The sequence below is a fragment of the Drosophila innubila genome (assembly GCF_004354385.1).
Source record: "Drosophila innubila isolate TH190305 chromosome 3L unlocalized genomic scaffold, UK_Dinn_1.0 0_D_3L, whole genome shotgun sequence".
NCBI lineage: Eukaryota > Metazoa > Arthropoda > Insecta > Diptera > Drosophilidae > Drosophila > Drosophila innubila.
This window is the reverse complement of record NW_022995376.1, coordinates 611,442-626,921: the sequence shown is the minus strand read 5'-3', so window position 1 is coordinate 626,921 and position 15,480 is coordinate 611,442. Positions and strand designations below refer to the sequence as shown.

The 15,480-nt window shown below is 33.8% G+C and overlaps 1 protein-coding gene across 13 annotated transcripts in view; it reads left to right on the top strand.

Annotated features, from left to right (window-relative positions):
* LOC117787198 (hepatic leukemia factor) overlaps nt 1–14,918 on the top strand; it is a 55,596-nt gene extending 40,678 nt beyond the window's left edge. For 2 of the 13 annotated variants that reach the window (XM_034625658.1, XM_034625649.1), the window contains exons 2-6: nt 9,147–9,188; nt 11,333–11,487; nt 13,266–13,491; nt 14,042–14,283; nt 14,783–14,918. In XM_034625658.1, the coding sequence (XP_034481549.1) occupies nt 9,147–9,188; nt 11,333–11,487; nt 13,266–13,491; nt 14,042–14,283; nt 14,783–14,869 (752 nt within the window). In that variant the 3' untranslated portion in view covers nt 14,870–14,918. Of the gene's footprint in view, nt 1–714; nt 1,809–9,146; nt 9,189–11,332; nt 11,488–13,265; nt 13,492–14,026; nt 14,284–14,782 lie in introns of those variants that run through there. The other 11 variants (XM_034625661.1, XM_034625650.1, XM_034625653.1 and 8 more) reach the window with 10 other exon arrangements.
* Nucleotides 14,919–15,480: the final 562 nt, after the last annotated feature.

Sequence of the window (15,480 nt, the reverse complement as noted above, 5' to 3'; positions counted from 1 at the left end):
AATAGAAAAAAAGGCAGAGCGCAAAAAAATGCAAAACAAAACCAAAAACAAATAACAAAAGGCAGGTGACAGCGACTGCGACGGCGACGGCAGCAGAAATAGCAGCAGCGAAAAGGCAGAAGCTACAGTAATTTGAAGAGCACAAAAGTGCAGAGAGAGAGCAGCAGCAACAACTAGAATTATTCTGTTCTACAAGCTCTCTCAAAGCTGCGCTTGCCTAGTGCTCTTCTTGTTGCTGAGCGAATGCAGCGACGTCAGCGGCTAGAAAAAATGCGCGTGCGACAGTAGCCAGTGTTGTAATTATCGCAATTTTACAGCCAGATTTAACACTTTTTTTAACTGCAGTAGCTAGAATAATGTTTGAAATGCAATAAGCTATAAGAACTTCAAATGATATATAATAAATTAAATATTTGACTTTAAATAAATTAAATATATAATAAATAAAGTTAAAAAACATTATCTGTTTAGTTTACCAATTCATAGTCTTCATTTACGAGTTATAAGCTTAATATAAATTTCAGCTGTTTTTGCGCCTAATATTCTGGCAACACTGATAGAAGCTTTAATTGCTATTAATTTCTCTCTTTTGCTATCTTGTTGTTTTTGGCTTGTGCAGTTTGCAATTTCAATTAAAGTTCCCATCTACTTTTTGTTTTTATTGTTGTAGTTGTAATTGTAATTAATTAACACAGACAGCGCAGCAGCAGCAGCAGCGACGCAAGCAGCAGCAATGTGTCAACAACTGAAAAGCTAACAATAAACAACAATAGTAGATATTACAAACAGAAATATTAAAAAATTAAATAAATAATTGTTAAACAATATTTTGTGCTGAAAGCTGGCAACATTTGTTGTGCGCTCAGCAATGAGAATGGACTATCAAATGCCGCCGCCAACATTGGCCTTGCAACAACAACAACAGCAGCAGCAACAACATCAACAGCAACAACAAACACACAATGTGTCGCTGCAACATCAGCAAAATCAGCTGCAATTGTTGCAGCAACATCAACAGCAGCAGCAGCAACATCAGCAGCAGCAACATCAGCAGCAGCAACAAATGCTTGGCAACATGTCGCAAACGACAACGTTGCCCCCACTAAGCAGCCTGCACAATTTGCCACATTTGCTGGGCAGCAACAACAACAGTGTCAGCGACAGCAACAACAACAACAATACACATGTGAATCTCAATGGCAACAATGTGGCCAGCAACAACAGCTTATTGCGCAACACAATGCAACATCAGCAGCAGCTGCTCAGCAATCTCAGCAACAACAACAATGTCAACAGCAGCAGCAACAACAACAACAATAATGTTGCTGCGCCCACACAATTGTTGCAACATCACTTGCAACATTTGGCGCATGTCAATGTGAATGCGGCAGCAGCTGTTGTTGCTGTTGCCGCCAACAATCTCAGCAACAGCAGCAGTAACAACAACAACAATACTCTAATAAATCACAACAATCTTAACATTATAATCAACAATCACACCACCAACAACAACAACAACAATCCAGCGACACCAAATGCAAATCTGACAACGGCCACGCCCACTGTCAACACAGTTGCCGCCTCCGTTGTGGCACAACAACAACAGCAACAACATGAGAATAATTTGGTCAACAGTTTGGTTGGCGTCATCAACGGCAGCAATACCAACAGCAACAACACCAACAACAACATTACCAACAACAACAACAATAATAATACAACCAACAACAATGGCGATAACGATAACAATCGTTGGACACAATTTCAGGTGCAACAGCTGTGGAAGCAACATGCAAATTATTTAAATGGTATGATTTACTATATGTTAACGATATAACCGGATATAAACTACAACAATAACAGCAACAACAACTGCAGCAACAGCTGTAATTTCAGTGCAACATGCTGCTAGAATTCCCTACACAATTTTTAATTTTTTATATTGAAAACAAAAATGCAGAATTTTGTGTACCATAGTAATTGATAATATTCTGAGGTTGCAAGCAAAAAGTTGAGCTTAGAATTCTCATGTGGTAAAAGCAGAGATTTAAAAATGTCTGCCGCTTTTGAAAGTATCTTTTAGTTTAGAATTCTCAAGTGGCTTAAGACAGTATCTTATGATGTCTCACACAATCAAAAACATCCCATTGGCTAATTTCTATTTTATTCTATTTTTATAAATTCTTTTCACCACAAATTTGCGGTTGTATTTGACCATGATTGGGTGTCAAAGTCAGCTTATATCGATTGAGTCATACTGTAATTGGTTTTTCTTATGACAAGCCGCTCTATGGGTTCATTGCAGTCATTTCCCCGTTTCCCATTTCCCCATTTTACTTTTTTCCATTTGCCATTTGCCATTTCCGTATGCGGAATAAGTTCAGGTTCAGCTCCAACAAGTCAAGAGTCTCAACTTTCAACTGCACCAGAAAACCTTTTTCTCTCTTTCTCTTGATCACTCTCTTTCTTCTTTTGGCAATTTACAATCACTTTTGCTTTCAGTTTTTTTTTCCAAAAAAAAATAATTTTTTTTTTTAACTTTAGTGTCTCTGCAAGGGCCGACAAAGTCAAAGAGCCAAAGAGCCAACTTCAACTTCAACTTGTTGGCCCGCGATATTTTCAGACAACTTTCGTTTCGGTCGGGGTGCTTTCCACAGTGCCCAAAAAAGCCAACTTTTGTTTTATTTACTTAACAAAATTCAAAATCAACGAACAAAAAAAAAAAAAAAGATAACAAGAACTCTACAGTCAAGCAGCTCGACTGTTAGATGCCCAGTAGTTGCTGCTATTTGATTTAATCACTACTAAACGAACATTTTCAAAGACAATTAAATAAAAGAAAACAATCCTTCATAAACAAATTCATCCCAGCTGAATATATTTTTTATTAATTTTTAAGGAACGAATAAATACATTCTAATAATATATATGACATAAAAAATTTGTCTGCATTAAACAATTAATTCTCCAACATTTCTACGAATAAACAATGTTATTAAATGATATTTTAACTTTGTCATTTTGTATATTTTAAAAATATCCTCTGTTTACTAACAGATCGGGCTGAAACTTTTAACATATACTCGGAAAATATCACACATTGTGTGAACCAAATTTCATTGCTTTGGCTTGAAAATTGTTCCTTCAAAACGATTACTAACCATTTGCGGGGGTATAGGCGGGTCTTGCCACATTCTAAAACATACTTGAGCTGAGTACAGAGCACAGAAGTATTGTTACCTAATCTATTAGCTCTAATTCTTCTAGTCCCAGAGGTCTGGACATTAGCAAAAATTTATAAGCCAGTTTTCACTTTGTTTACTGGGCTTAAAAGCCGAACAAAGTCGGTTTGTCCGGCGGGTCCAGTTTTGACTAAGCCTCGAAACTGTTGGCCTTTTGTGCTGGTCATTTTGTTATCAAAACATTTTATCTGCGCGTTCTCCGCTTGTCGACTTTATGGCCAAGATAAAAGGCCGGCTTTTACAGCCTAGCCAACAACAATAACAACAACACAATAAACAATCGCACAAAAGGGCAAATTTGGCACTCACTTCTGTCTCTTTCTCTCTCCCCTTCTTTATCTCTCTCTCTCCCCCCTACTCTGTGTGACACTGCCGCATAATTAATATGTGTCCAGTAACAATATCAAAATTCATTTGACTCTACCGAAAATGCGTTTTTACTTTCATTGAGTGACGTCGACGTCGACGCCGCTGTCGCTGTCGACGTCAGCTGCGCTGCCTTGCTCTGCGCGACGGCGACTAAGCAACAACACAAAAATTAACTTTCACTTTTTCGGCAGTTTTTAAATTCATTTCTTTTTCGGTTTTTTTTTTTGATATTTTTGTGGCATTTTGGTCTTTTTGGCTCTTGGCAACGAATTTTAAGCGTTGTTGTTGTTGTTGTTGCTGCTTCTTCATTTGGGAAATACTCGTATAATTTCATCCATACCAAAATTGTACAATTTATTTCGAAAGTTTTAGGTATTGACATTTTGCTATGTTGAAATTTCTAATAGATTAAAAATATATATATATATATATTTGTTAAAGGTTGCAATTATTTAAAACTAATCTATATTAAACTGTATTACATATTTTAAAAACAATTTAAAGAAGAGTTAAAGCTAGAAATTTACTTTAAACTTTTCCCTTTATTTTTCAAAACAATTATCAGAAGAGTTTAAGCTTCAAGTTTTTATAAAATAGCTCTAAGAAATGCAGCTTTCTGACTACTGTACTCAATCACTCAGACAGTCAGTCAATCAATAAATGTTATTATTAATTACTGAATTTTTAATGCTAAAGATTTCTTATGTTGGCTCAATTGAAATGACTTCTCATCCATTGAGCTCAAGTGTCTATTTTGACGTATTCTGTTACCAATTTGTGCTTATCGGCAATGTTGGTAATTGAATTGAAGTCAAAAAACGTTGAGTTGACTTCCTTTCGTGCTTTTGGCCATAAAACGTTTATCCGAATTATTTGAAAATGCATTTTGCGCATGACAAAAACGACAAATTGACTGACGGAAAGCAGAGGCAGCGGCAGAGACGCTAACTGCGCAGTCGCTGCCGTCACACACTCACCCAGATATGAGCAGAAATTGCAACGTAATACAGTTACTTCAATCAAAGCCAAAGCCAACGGGAGCTGGCTGCACTGATTGCTGTTGTCAATTGCTGTTGTCCAGGGGCAGCAGCAACACAACTCGTGTTGCGCAATCGACGACAACAACAACAACATCGAACAACTGTAAAAACGTGCAAAATGCGACATCGTTTAGTTCGAGACTCGGGTTGAGGTGAGAAAACCGTTCGTACCGCTGCCTGAAATATCAGTGAAAGTGGCCCAAAACGCCGTTCGCACCACGCGGCGTATGAGCAATCTTTTAATTGTTACTGCTTCACACGTCACGTCGCAGCGTCGCGCCCGCCCGAAGACCAGAAGCACTTTTATAGTCTTGTATTTTATATTTGGATATTGATTGAATTTTCAGCTCAAGTTTCAAAGCGTATTAGTTTTTGCTAATGTCCAGATCTCTGCAACTAAAAGAGTCAGAGCTAACAAATTTGGTAACAATACTCAAGTGTGTTGTATATTTTGGACAAACCCGCCTAAGCCCTCGGAATTAGATTAAAATCGATTAACATTGACAATTTTTAAGTAATAGTGCGGAAATTTTGTACAAGAAATGTGTTAGATTTTTAAAAGGTTTGCTGAAAATTTCAGCTCGATCGTTTAATAAACAGAGAAGATAATGAAAATAAAGTCACTAATATTTTAATATTTTTTTACTGATTGATATGCTGGGCAATTTGTAGTCTAGCAACTCGAATGTAGCGATCTTACCTGTTTTTTTTTTTCTCTTTCTTATTACGTTTTAAATTCGCAGCCGTACCACGCCCTCTCCAAACGCCCCTCTGCGTGCTCGGCATACTTGCAGCCCATTTTTTTTGGTATTATTTAGGTTTCGGTGTCTGTTTTTATTTTCCACCCGTTTTATGGGTCTGTAATTTTATAGCGCCCGCGTTACTGGAGCTATGTCTTTGACTATGACTATGACTATGGCTATGATTATGATTATCATTATCGTCTGCTTCCTTATTTTAGCTAATTAACTGCACGGCGCCAGCGGCTTTCTTTCACTCTACAACAAAATTGGGGCTAATGGCAGCGGGAGTGCTATCTCCCTCTCTCTCTCTCTCTCTCTCTCAATCTCTCTTAATGTATCTCTATCTGTTGTTGTCATCTCTGTCTTGCCGTCAAAGATATGTTACAGTTTGGCGTCAACTGTTTTTATATTATTTTCACTTTCGCTTCGTAACAGTTTTTCAGCAATTAAAATATCATTTTACATGGAGTTTTATCGGATTGAAATTTATTTTGAACATATTTTAAATTCTTCGTTATGTATATTACAAGTGTTTAAGAACTACAAAAATATTTAGATCAATCAATGAATTTTAAAATTTATAGATTTACAATTCTAATAGTTTTGAATAATATTCAAATATTTCTTTTAAATGAAGATTTCAACAATTTTTATTGATTAAAATAATATTTAAAAATTATATTTGATTTTATTAAAAGCGATTCTTAGTAACTGCAAATATTTTATTTAATTTTTCTATGTGAGAATTTTATTTTAAGATTTTATAGGCTTTACTTTTTAGCTTAACCAAAGCACTTTTTTTAGTATGTGATATGCTAACAACCCGGAAATTAAATGCCCAGCACATTTTCCCACACATAATTAATTTTACGCTCTCTCAAAAAAAAAACGAAAAACAAACGAAAAAACGTAATATTAAGCATAAAAAGTGCTACAAAAAAAAAACGGACTATGCAAATGAGTTTGCAAATGCGGAATGAATGCAATGCACACCAGCAACAACATGAACAATCACAGCAACACACAACAACAGCAACAATTTTGTAGAGACAGCACAACAATCGAAAGTGTTACACTTTCTGCACTTCGGCAAAAGGCAGTCGAACCAAACCAACAACAAAACAAGAGCCAACAGAGCCATAAACGAGTGCCATGTAATACAACAAGTAACAGTAACAACAACAGCAACAACAACAGCAACAGCAACAACAACAATAATAATGCAGCTTAAATTGCCGCAATTGCGCCATCGACTCAAAGCGAAGCGACGCGACGCATGCGCAAACAGCAACAGCGACGCCAACAACGACGCGACGCCAGCAGCGACTGCGCTCGCGACTGAGAGTCAGGTGAAAGGGGCGTGCAACAGCGGTAGCAACGTACGTGCCCGCCAGTGCCACAATTGTTGAGCTGAAGACCAAAAGAAATAAATAAATTAAAATAAAAACTTGTTACATTGCATAATTTTTGTTTTTCGCCAGTTACCGCAAATTGCTGCTGAAAACGTAGCTGAAAATGTGCTGAAAAAGGCGGCAGATCATACAAATTTCGAATATTTTATTTCAAGAATAAACACTGTCCAAGAAATGGCAAAAACCAACAGAAGGATCTAAAAAAAAGGAAGCATAAGTATGGAAATTCAACTAGGAAATAAAATTGGCTGATTGCTGCTGAAAATGTAGCTGAAAATGTGCTGAAAAAGTCGGTGGCTCACACGAATAGAATATTTTTGTAAGCAAATAAAAACATAGCCAAAAACTTTAAGAAACCAAAATAAGGCTAAAGAAAATGATATTTAACTAAGAAAAAATTGAAAATTGAAAATTAACTAAAACGATTTCATGCGTAAAAAGTAACATTGATTTTTCCATGCTGCGTGGTATTGTTTTACTAATTTTTTTTTTTAATTTTTGGTATTTTTAGTATTATTTGTGGTGTATATTTACATGTGCATTTTTTTTCTCATACGTAATACACTTGGATGTCAATGTCGCGGTCGCTCTTTTATTTCATTTTATTTTGTTTTCTTTTTTTTTTGTTCTACTTTGTGCATAGAATATCGCTTCGTATTTCAACGTTGACTGTTATTTTTTTTTTTTTTTTTTGGCTCATTTGGAAAACAAGTTTTGAATTCAACTTGGGTTTTTTCGGATTTTTATTTCTTTTTCTTAGTCTTCATTCTCAGTGACTTGTTTGGGCTGTTATCGTTGTTGTTTTACTCTCACTTTCATTTTAATCCGAGGCGTGATTTCAGTTGCAATCGAGGAAAAAGGGGAAGAGGAAAATTTCTGTTGATTTTAGTGTCTTAAAACGGATGTGATTGAGATACAAGTTTGCGTTTCAATTGATGAATAATTAATTACAGTTGAGCTCAGTTTGCAGAAATTATCCTAAAATAGTTAGTCAAGTAATCAAGTAATTATTTTGACAAATAAAAAAAATTACGATTTATATTTTATGCAAATATAAAATTTCTTAGCCTTTTTTTTTTAAAACAATTTATTAAAATAATGTTAACAATTGCTTGACTGCCTGTAAGTTCCTGGCCATACTTGCTTTTTTTTCAGCTTATTGCTTTCTCTAGAATCGTATTTAAGCTACTTGAATTATAAACTCTGCCAAACGAAGATGTTGTCATATATATTAACTGTATTTCATGCTAAATGGAAACAACAAAAGTGAAAGTTTAATGCGGCATTAAAATAATAATAAAAAGAAAAAAAAAACCAACTCTATAATCCACTCAAAATTGTGTCCATTTACACAACAAAAGCCCAACAATTTAAAATAAAAAAGCCAAAATCATAATACAATAATCACAATAATAGAGTCCAAGAGTCGCAGACAAAAAAAAACACAGACAAATTATGCTCAAAAATTTTAACGCACTCCGCGCTACATTTTCACCTCAGAAACACCATAAATTTCATGTTGTCGTAGGCCCAATATGAAAGCGCTCAGCATTTCTAATGAAAGTAAAACAGAAATAAAAAATATGTATATGAAAAAAGAGCGGAAACCAAATGCAAAATAGTCACGAAAATTATGCAAATTAAATTAATTACAAATGAGAAACTGCAAAAGCAAAAACAAAACAAAAATGACCATAAAAGTGCGAGGGATCGCAAATGACGCGCTTTTTGGCACAAAAAAAAATAAGAAGACAAAGGCATAACGAAGAGACAACAACAACAACGCGTTTGACCTAGTTAAATTGGCAAGAGAAACTGTAACCAAAAAGCCAAGTTGATTCAAGTCAAAGCCGGCTCCATTCCCGAAACGACTTAAGTCATCGCCGTTGTTGTTGTTGTTGGTGTTGTTGGGTCTAAAAATAAACCCTGCGCCAGATTCTCCTCAGTGCGTGTGAAAGTGACAGAAAAAAATACAATAAAAAAACAAGACAGCGACAAAAAAAAAGAGATACAAACAAAAGATACAAATAAAAGATACAAGTACAAGTATCTGACGAATGTCTCACTACTTTTAGGAACAGATCCTCTTTTTACCGCTTCTGCTATGTCCTTTGGTATTTTGCTTTAAATTTCCTATATCTGATAAAACTATATTGTTAAATAGAACTACTAACAAATAGAAATGCAATATTTCATTTGTTTCGTTTCATTTCGTTTCGTTCTGTTTCATTCACATTTTGTTTTGTTTGTTTTTAATTTTTAAATATTGTTTGTACTATTTTTTTTTTGTATTTTGCTCTTCTATCTACTATCTTCTTTTATTTCTCTTCTATTTTACAGGCAGGAAATCTCCATTTTTGGGTTTTATTTGCAAAGCAAACGGTAAATTTTTCGTTTCTTTAATTTTTTTGCTTTGCCAGTGTTGATTGTTTATTTATTATGTTACGTTTTCATCATCTTTGCTTCATGTTGTCATGTTTCCTTTAGTGAAATGGCAAATTTTTTATAAAAAAAATTTTGCTTGCACCGAATATTGAAAACTGCATTTATAAATTGTCGCTTTCATCTGTGTCTGTCTGTCTGTCTGTTTGTCTTTTTCATTTTCGTGACAAACACAAAACTAACTAAACAAAAAAGTAAACTAATAAAAATTTTCCAAGCATAAATCCTAGCTTTAAATATTTCCTCCGTTTAAATCAAACGAAAACGGCTTAAATAAAAGTCAAATAAAAAATTGCGCATACGCCGTGTGAGTCCTCATTTTAATAGCATGAGTTTGTATGTGTTTTTCACTCACTGTACTTGCTATTACTTCACAAAAAAAAACACACACACTTGGTTACTTTTAACTTACGCTTCGCTGCCAACGGCATTAAAAAAAAGCAAGTTAAAAAAGTGAAGAAAAGCTGAGAAAAAGCAAAGAAAATATTACTTCACTGCCACAGACGAGACCAGACCAGAAATGTGGTTGACGTCGCAGTCGACGTCGCAGTTGCTGCCACAACATGGCATAAAATTTCGCAATAGTTGTTAAATCGCCTAAAAAAGCAACAATGGTATAAAAAAAAATCGCAAATGAAAGTGAGAGTGAATAAGAAAGCGGAAACTAATGCAAGCGATACCAACAAAAGCAACAACAACAACAAACAGCAGAAGAAGCAATACAAAAAAACTCTGCACGACGCAAACCGGTTTCTGCCGACTGCCGACTGTCGCTGCCGACGTCAGCGTCAGCTGCGACGCCAGCGACAAACTCGTTTGTCTGTGAAATGTGCAAGAGATCAAAGAGTCGATGGATAACGGATAAAGCAGCGCAGTCGACAGCGCAGTCAGCGGCAAACAGCATGCTCAGCTGCGCCTGCGCAGCGTCAGCTGAAAGAAGCTATTTATTTATATTTGAGTGAGAGCGAGAGCGACAAAAGCAACGATGAAAATCTGTTGAAAGCTGAAATTTCACTTTCGCTTTTAGCTGCTCGCTGCGCTTCCTCTTTGTTTGCTTTGTACTTGCTCTCTCTCTCTCACACACTCTTTCTCTCTCTCTCTCTCTGTTTCGCTCGCTCTTACAGCGCATGTAATACTGTTATACGGTGTATTTGTTTTTGGCTTTGTTTGCTTGCCATTTGAACCGCATGCGGAAATTGTTTCGCTTCGCATTGAATTTTTAGCCCATTTGCCCAAAGAATTTGCCGACTAATTTATGTATTTATTAAAATGCTGTGAAAAGCAGAATTCAAATGTCAGAATGAATGTTAAATAACTTTGCTGCATTTGTATTTAATTTTTAAACTATTAAAAGTTTATTTCAATCAACTGTACATTTTGTCAAATCTCTTAAAACATTTGAAATCCTGATAATACAAAAATAATACAAATATATATTTTATTTCCAATAGATCTTATTGATTTGTATTTTCCTTTTTTTTTATTTTCTTAACTAGTACTAAGAACCAACCATAAGCAACTAGGAATAAATATAAGCACACAGAAAACGAAACCAAGCGAAAATCTCCCAAAACTCCATTCATTTTGTAGAGATTTTCGGTTGGTTTCGGTTTCGTTAAATAAATTATACGCAATTTGTATTATATTAATGCATTTATTTTTGCTTAATAAACTATACGAATTTTAGATTTTATCAAAACAATTATTTGACATACTGTAGTTGCAAGTACGATGATGTGTGAAACGCAATTTGACCCACTTTATTGGCCCAAGTAGTGCTCAGGCCCTTATCAAATACTACTATTATTTGCACTTGACAGAACAACACAATTTACAGCAAAATAAATTCTAATGAAAAAAAAGAAGAAGCTAAAAAAAAAGGAGAAAAAAATTAATAACTTAGGCGCCTGTTATCAGCATTGACGACGTCTACTTATGATTAATAATAACTTGTAAAACTGTCGACTAGGCATGGGGAAAAACAATAAAAAACAGCAACAATAAATGTACATACATATGAACATATTATCTGCGCATTGCACTTGATTTCATTATTTATTTAGTATATCTTCATTCTATTGCAGGCAAATCCACATCGAATAGCAAAGAAATCATCTGTCCAGATGATAAATACAAAGAGGAGGGTGACATTTGGAATGTTGAGGCGCAAACGGCATTTCTCGGTCCCAATTTGTGGGATAAAACCTTGCCCTACGATGCTGACCTCAAGGTAACACAAGTTAGTATCATATCATCGCTGCGTAGTGGCTGCGTCTGTTTTACACCCTTTAACACCCTCCAAGAAACACCCCCTCAAAATATACCAATCAGGGACTGTAATAATTAAAGGACTTATCAAAAAAAATGCTTATCTTTAATTTTTATTCATTTACTTAAAGTATTATAACTGATTTAGATTTATATTTTACATCTTAAAAGATAATAATTATTTTGGAGCAAAAATTAAGACTCTTAAAATAATAAATATTACTCGATTTTATTTATTTTATTTTCTTATTCTTATAAATAAAAATCAATTTGTAATATTGACTTTTTCATATTTATTAAAAACTTCAATCTAAACTATATAAAAAAAATTCATTACAGTCCCTGATAAAATTTGCAAATGAAACACACAAATACAAACAAATACCCTAAACAACAACTGGAACAACACACAACAACAATTAACCTGAATCTGGTGCTTAATTAGTGCGAGAATTGTATTCTCATCATATATGTATCGTATTTATATATAAATATATATTCTGAACTTTTCTTTGTCACTTACATTTTGACTAATAACAATTAACTGTGGTTTTTAATTATTTTCAATTACCAGTATAATAATAAATTTAAAATATTTTAAGATCAATATGAAATTGAAAAATATCAGAAAATACGAAAAAGCTAAGAGTGTTTGAAAACATGCAAGAAATTGGCAATGGTGAGAAAAAAAATTGAATTATCACATTTTGACGCTGAATTAAATTAGAGGCCAAAACACGATCAATATGACATTCCGCTCAAAAATCGGTTAAGTTTTGCCAAAGGTATAGTTATAGTATAGTACAGTTGGTCAAGTCTCTGACCTACATGTCAAAATATTTCTGAATATTGTCATGATTTTTAACACGAAAATGAAAGGTCCCAGAATCAAGTTTAAAGTGTTGTTTTATACTAATTTCGATATAAGGAGTTGAATAAAAGTAAAAACTCGAGATTTAAAATTTTGAATTTTCGAAATTTCAAAGGGGGGACCATTAGCATCAAACCCATGTTTTTGAGGAAAATATCTTTTTTTACAATATTCATTTAATTTTAATGCAGAATGTATTTAGAGGCCAAACCAAGATCAAAATGACATTCCGATTGAAAATCGGCTTAGTTTTGACAATGCTATGGAAGTTTGAAGTTGGGCAGACTTTGGATCTAACAACTTTACAAGTCAAAATTTTTGTCAGATTTCACATCAATTTTTACAGAAAAATGAAAGGTCCCAGAATCAAGTTTAAAGTGTTGTTTTATACTAATTACGATATAAGAAGTTGATTAAAAGTGAAAACGTGAGATTTAAAATATTCACTTTTCAAAATTTCAAAGGGGGGACCCTTGCCATCAAACCATGGCCATGATCGAAATATATAAAATTTTATAAATAAACAAAATTTAAATGCAAAATGAATAGGGAGGCCAAATCATGATCAAAATGACATTCCGCTTGAAAATTGGTTTAATTTTGACAAAGTTATGAGAAGTTTTTGAAACAGTATCAAGGTAAAAGTACGCAAAAAGTGAATAGTGAAGAAAAACAATCAAATTTTTTAAATGAATAAAATTTTTTGACATGGAAGTAAATGTAAATCACAGCTTTTCACACACACACACACACACACACAGTAGCTTGTTTGTTTGGCGTTTGTTGTTTCTGTTGCCATTTTGAGAACTTTTGATTGCAACATTTGGAAATTACGATATGTAATTTTGCAATTTGTAAATTCTATTCCGCATGTACAGTACGCGGACTTGGATGAGTTCTTGTCGGAAAATAACATACCTGATGGATTGCCTGGGACACATTTGGGACACTCGAGTGGTTTGGGCCATCGCTCCGATTCATTGAGCCACGCAGCGGGTCTGTCGCTGGGTTTGGGGCATATAACCACAAAAAGGGAGCGATCTCCATCGCCATCGGATTGCATTAGTCCCGATACGTTAAATCCGCCATCGCCGGCCGAATCAAGTGAGTAAAAACTACGGGAAAAAAATAAAAAAAAAACAAAAATATATAAAAAAGAGATCAAATTAAAATCCTTAAGAGACACCCAATCATAACTTTTGATTTGTTACTCAATATTAAACACAAATGGAATGGACATTGCGCCTAAAATTAACATAAATTTGAATATGATTTTAATATACATTATACATATTTGATTATCATTAATTATATCATATCCAACTTTTTCATCTAGCGAGTTCATCTTCCCAAAATAAAATAAAAATAAATCAAAACAAAACAAAAACAAATCGAAAAATATTGAAAAATGTTTTTGCTCATGTCTTATCAAATGCTAAATGTTAAAGGCTGATTACATTCCAATTTGTGCAATTTCGAGGCAAATTTGTATTCCTTATTACATTATTTTATTTTTTTCATTTTTTTTTTTTGTCTTTTTTAAACTTATGAGTTTATTCGTTTTTGTCTTAAAGTTGTGCTGCATTACTATGATTTAATTTATGGCACGAACAGTCTGTGAAACATTGTTAACATTTAGTATTTGATATTCCAGCATTTTCATTCGCATCGTCGGGGCGTGACTTTGATCCGCGCACCAGAGCATTCTCCGATGAAGAGCTCAAACCGCAGCCGATGATTAAAAAGTCACGCAAACAATTTGTTCCAGATGAGCTCAAGGATGACAAGTACTGGGCCCGACGACGAAAGAACAACATTGCCGCCAAAAGGTCACGGGATGCGCGCCGACAAAAGGAGAATCAAATTGCGATGCGAGCACGCTACTTGGAAAAGGAAGTGAGTAGCCCTGGAACTCGGATAAAAATATATGATACACGTATACCTGCATTTTGGAAATTCGCCATTGTTTTCGCCATGTTACAAAAATATTCAGTTATCAAAAGCATTTCTTTTTTTAATTTGTAAAAAACAGAAAATTGATTTTAGATATAAGAAATTTTTTACTTCTTACTATAATTTAAATCATGAAAGCTCGAGAATACTTCAATTTTTCTGCTTAATTATTGTCAGATATTAATTGGCATAATTTTAAGATTAAACAATTTTTTTTCCTATTTTACGGATTGCATTGAAATTATTTTTAAGCTTTTAGAAAAGCTTTTATCAGAAAAGAGGGATTCATTTTAAAAAGATGCCGGATATTTTAATGAAATTTCTAGGCGACAGAACAAAGGCGAATTTCTGATGTGTAGTGTTTTTTTTTTGTTTTTCTTCCGAGTGTTGTTATACCAATTTTTCAACTAGATTCTAACTCAATTCTTTCCCTTTTATATAGAACGCAACACTACATCAGGAAGTTGAGCAGCTTAAGCAGGAGAACATGGACTTGCGTGCACGTCTATCGAAATTCCAGGATGTGTAATGAAAAATGTGACGAAACCACAACAGCAACTACATTATAATATTAAAAATAATAATAAAAGTAATAATAATTGATAAATACTAAACGAAACCGTTTAGTAAACAGACATGAAAAGTACTACATTATAAATGCGAAGCATACATATATGTATATGTATAGATGTATATATGCATATATGTATATGTATGCTAACTTATAAATAAAAGTTAATACATATATACATATATGATAAGCACACACATACACACACACACTGCTAAGGGCAAAAAAACATTTGTAAGCAGCGCATATTTATTTTAAACTTAACGTAAAACTAAATGCAAATTAAATAAAAAAAACCATTTAAATTTTAAATTTTTAGTGTAGCTAAAAAAATAACACTTTTTAACATGCCTCACACACACACAGACAAATACACATCATCAAATATATATCGATATATACCTATCGAAAGTGCAACCCGCTCTGCCTTCAAAACCAATTAAAAAAAAAATAGTGGCATATTCTTTAAAACGCATCAAACTAATTGACATTTGTTAATGAGAAATCGATAATTGAATATCGATAACTTATCGATAAACTGAGAACCCTATTGTCTAGACTCTAGAGTT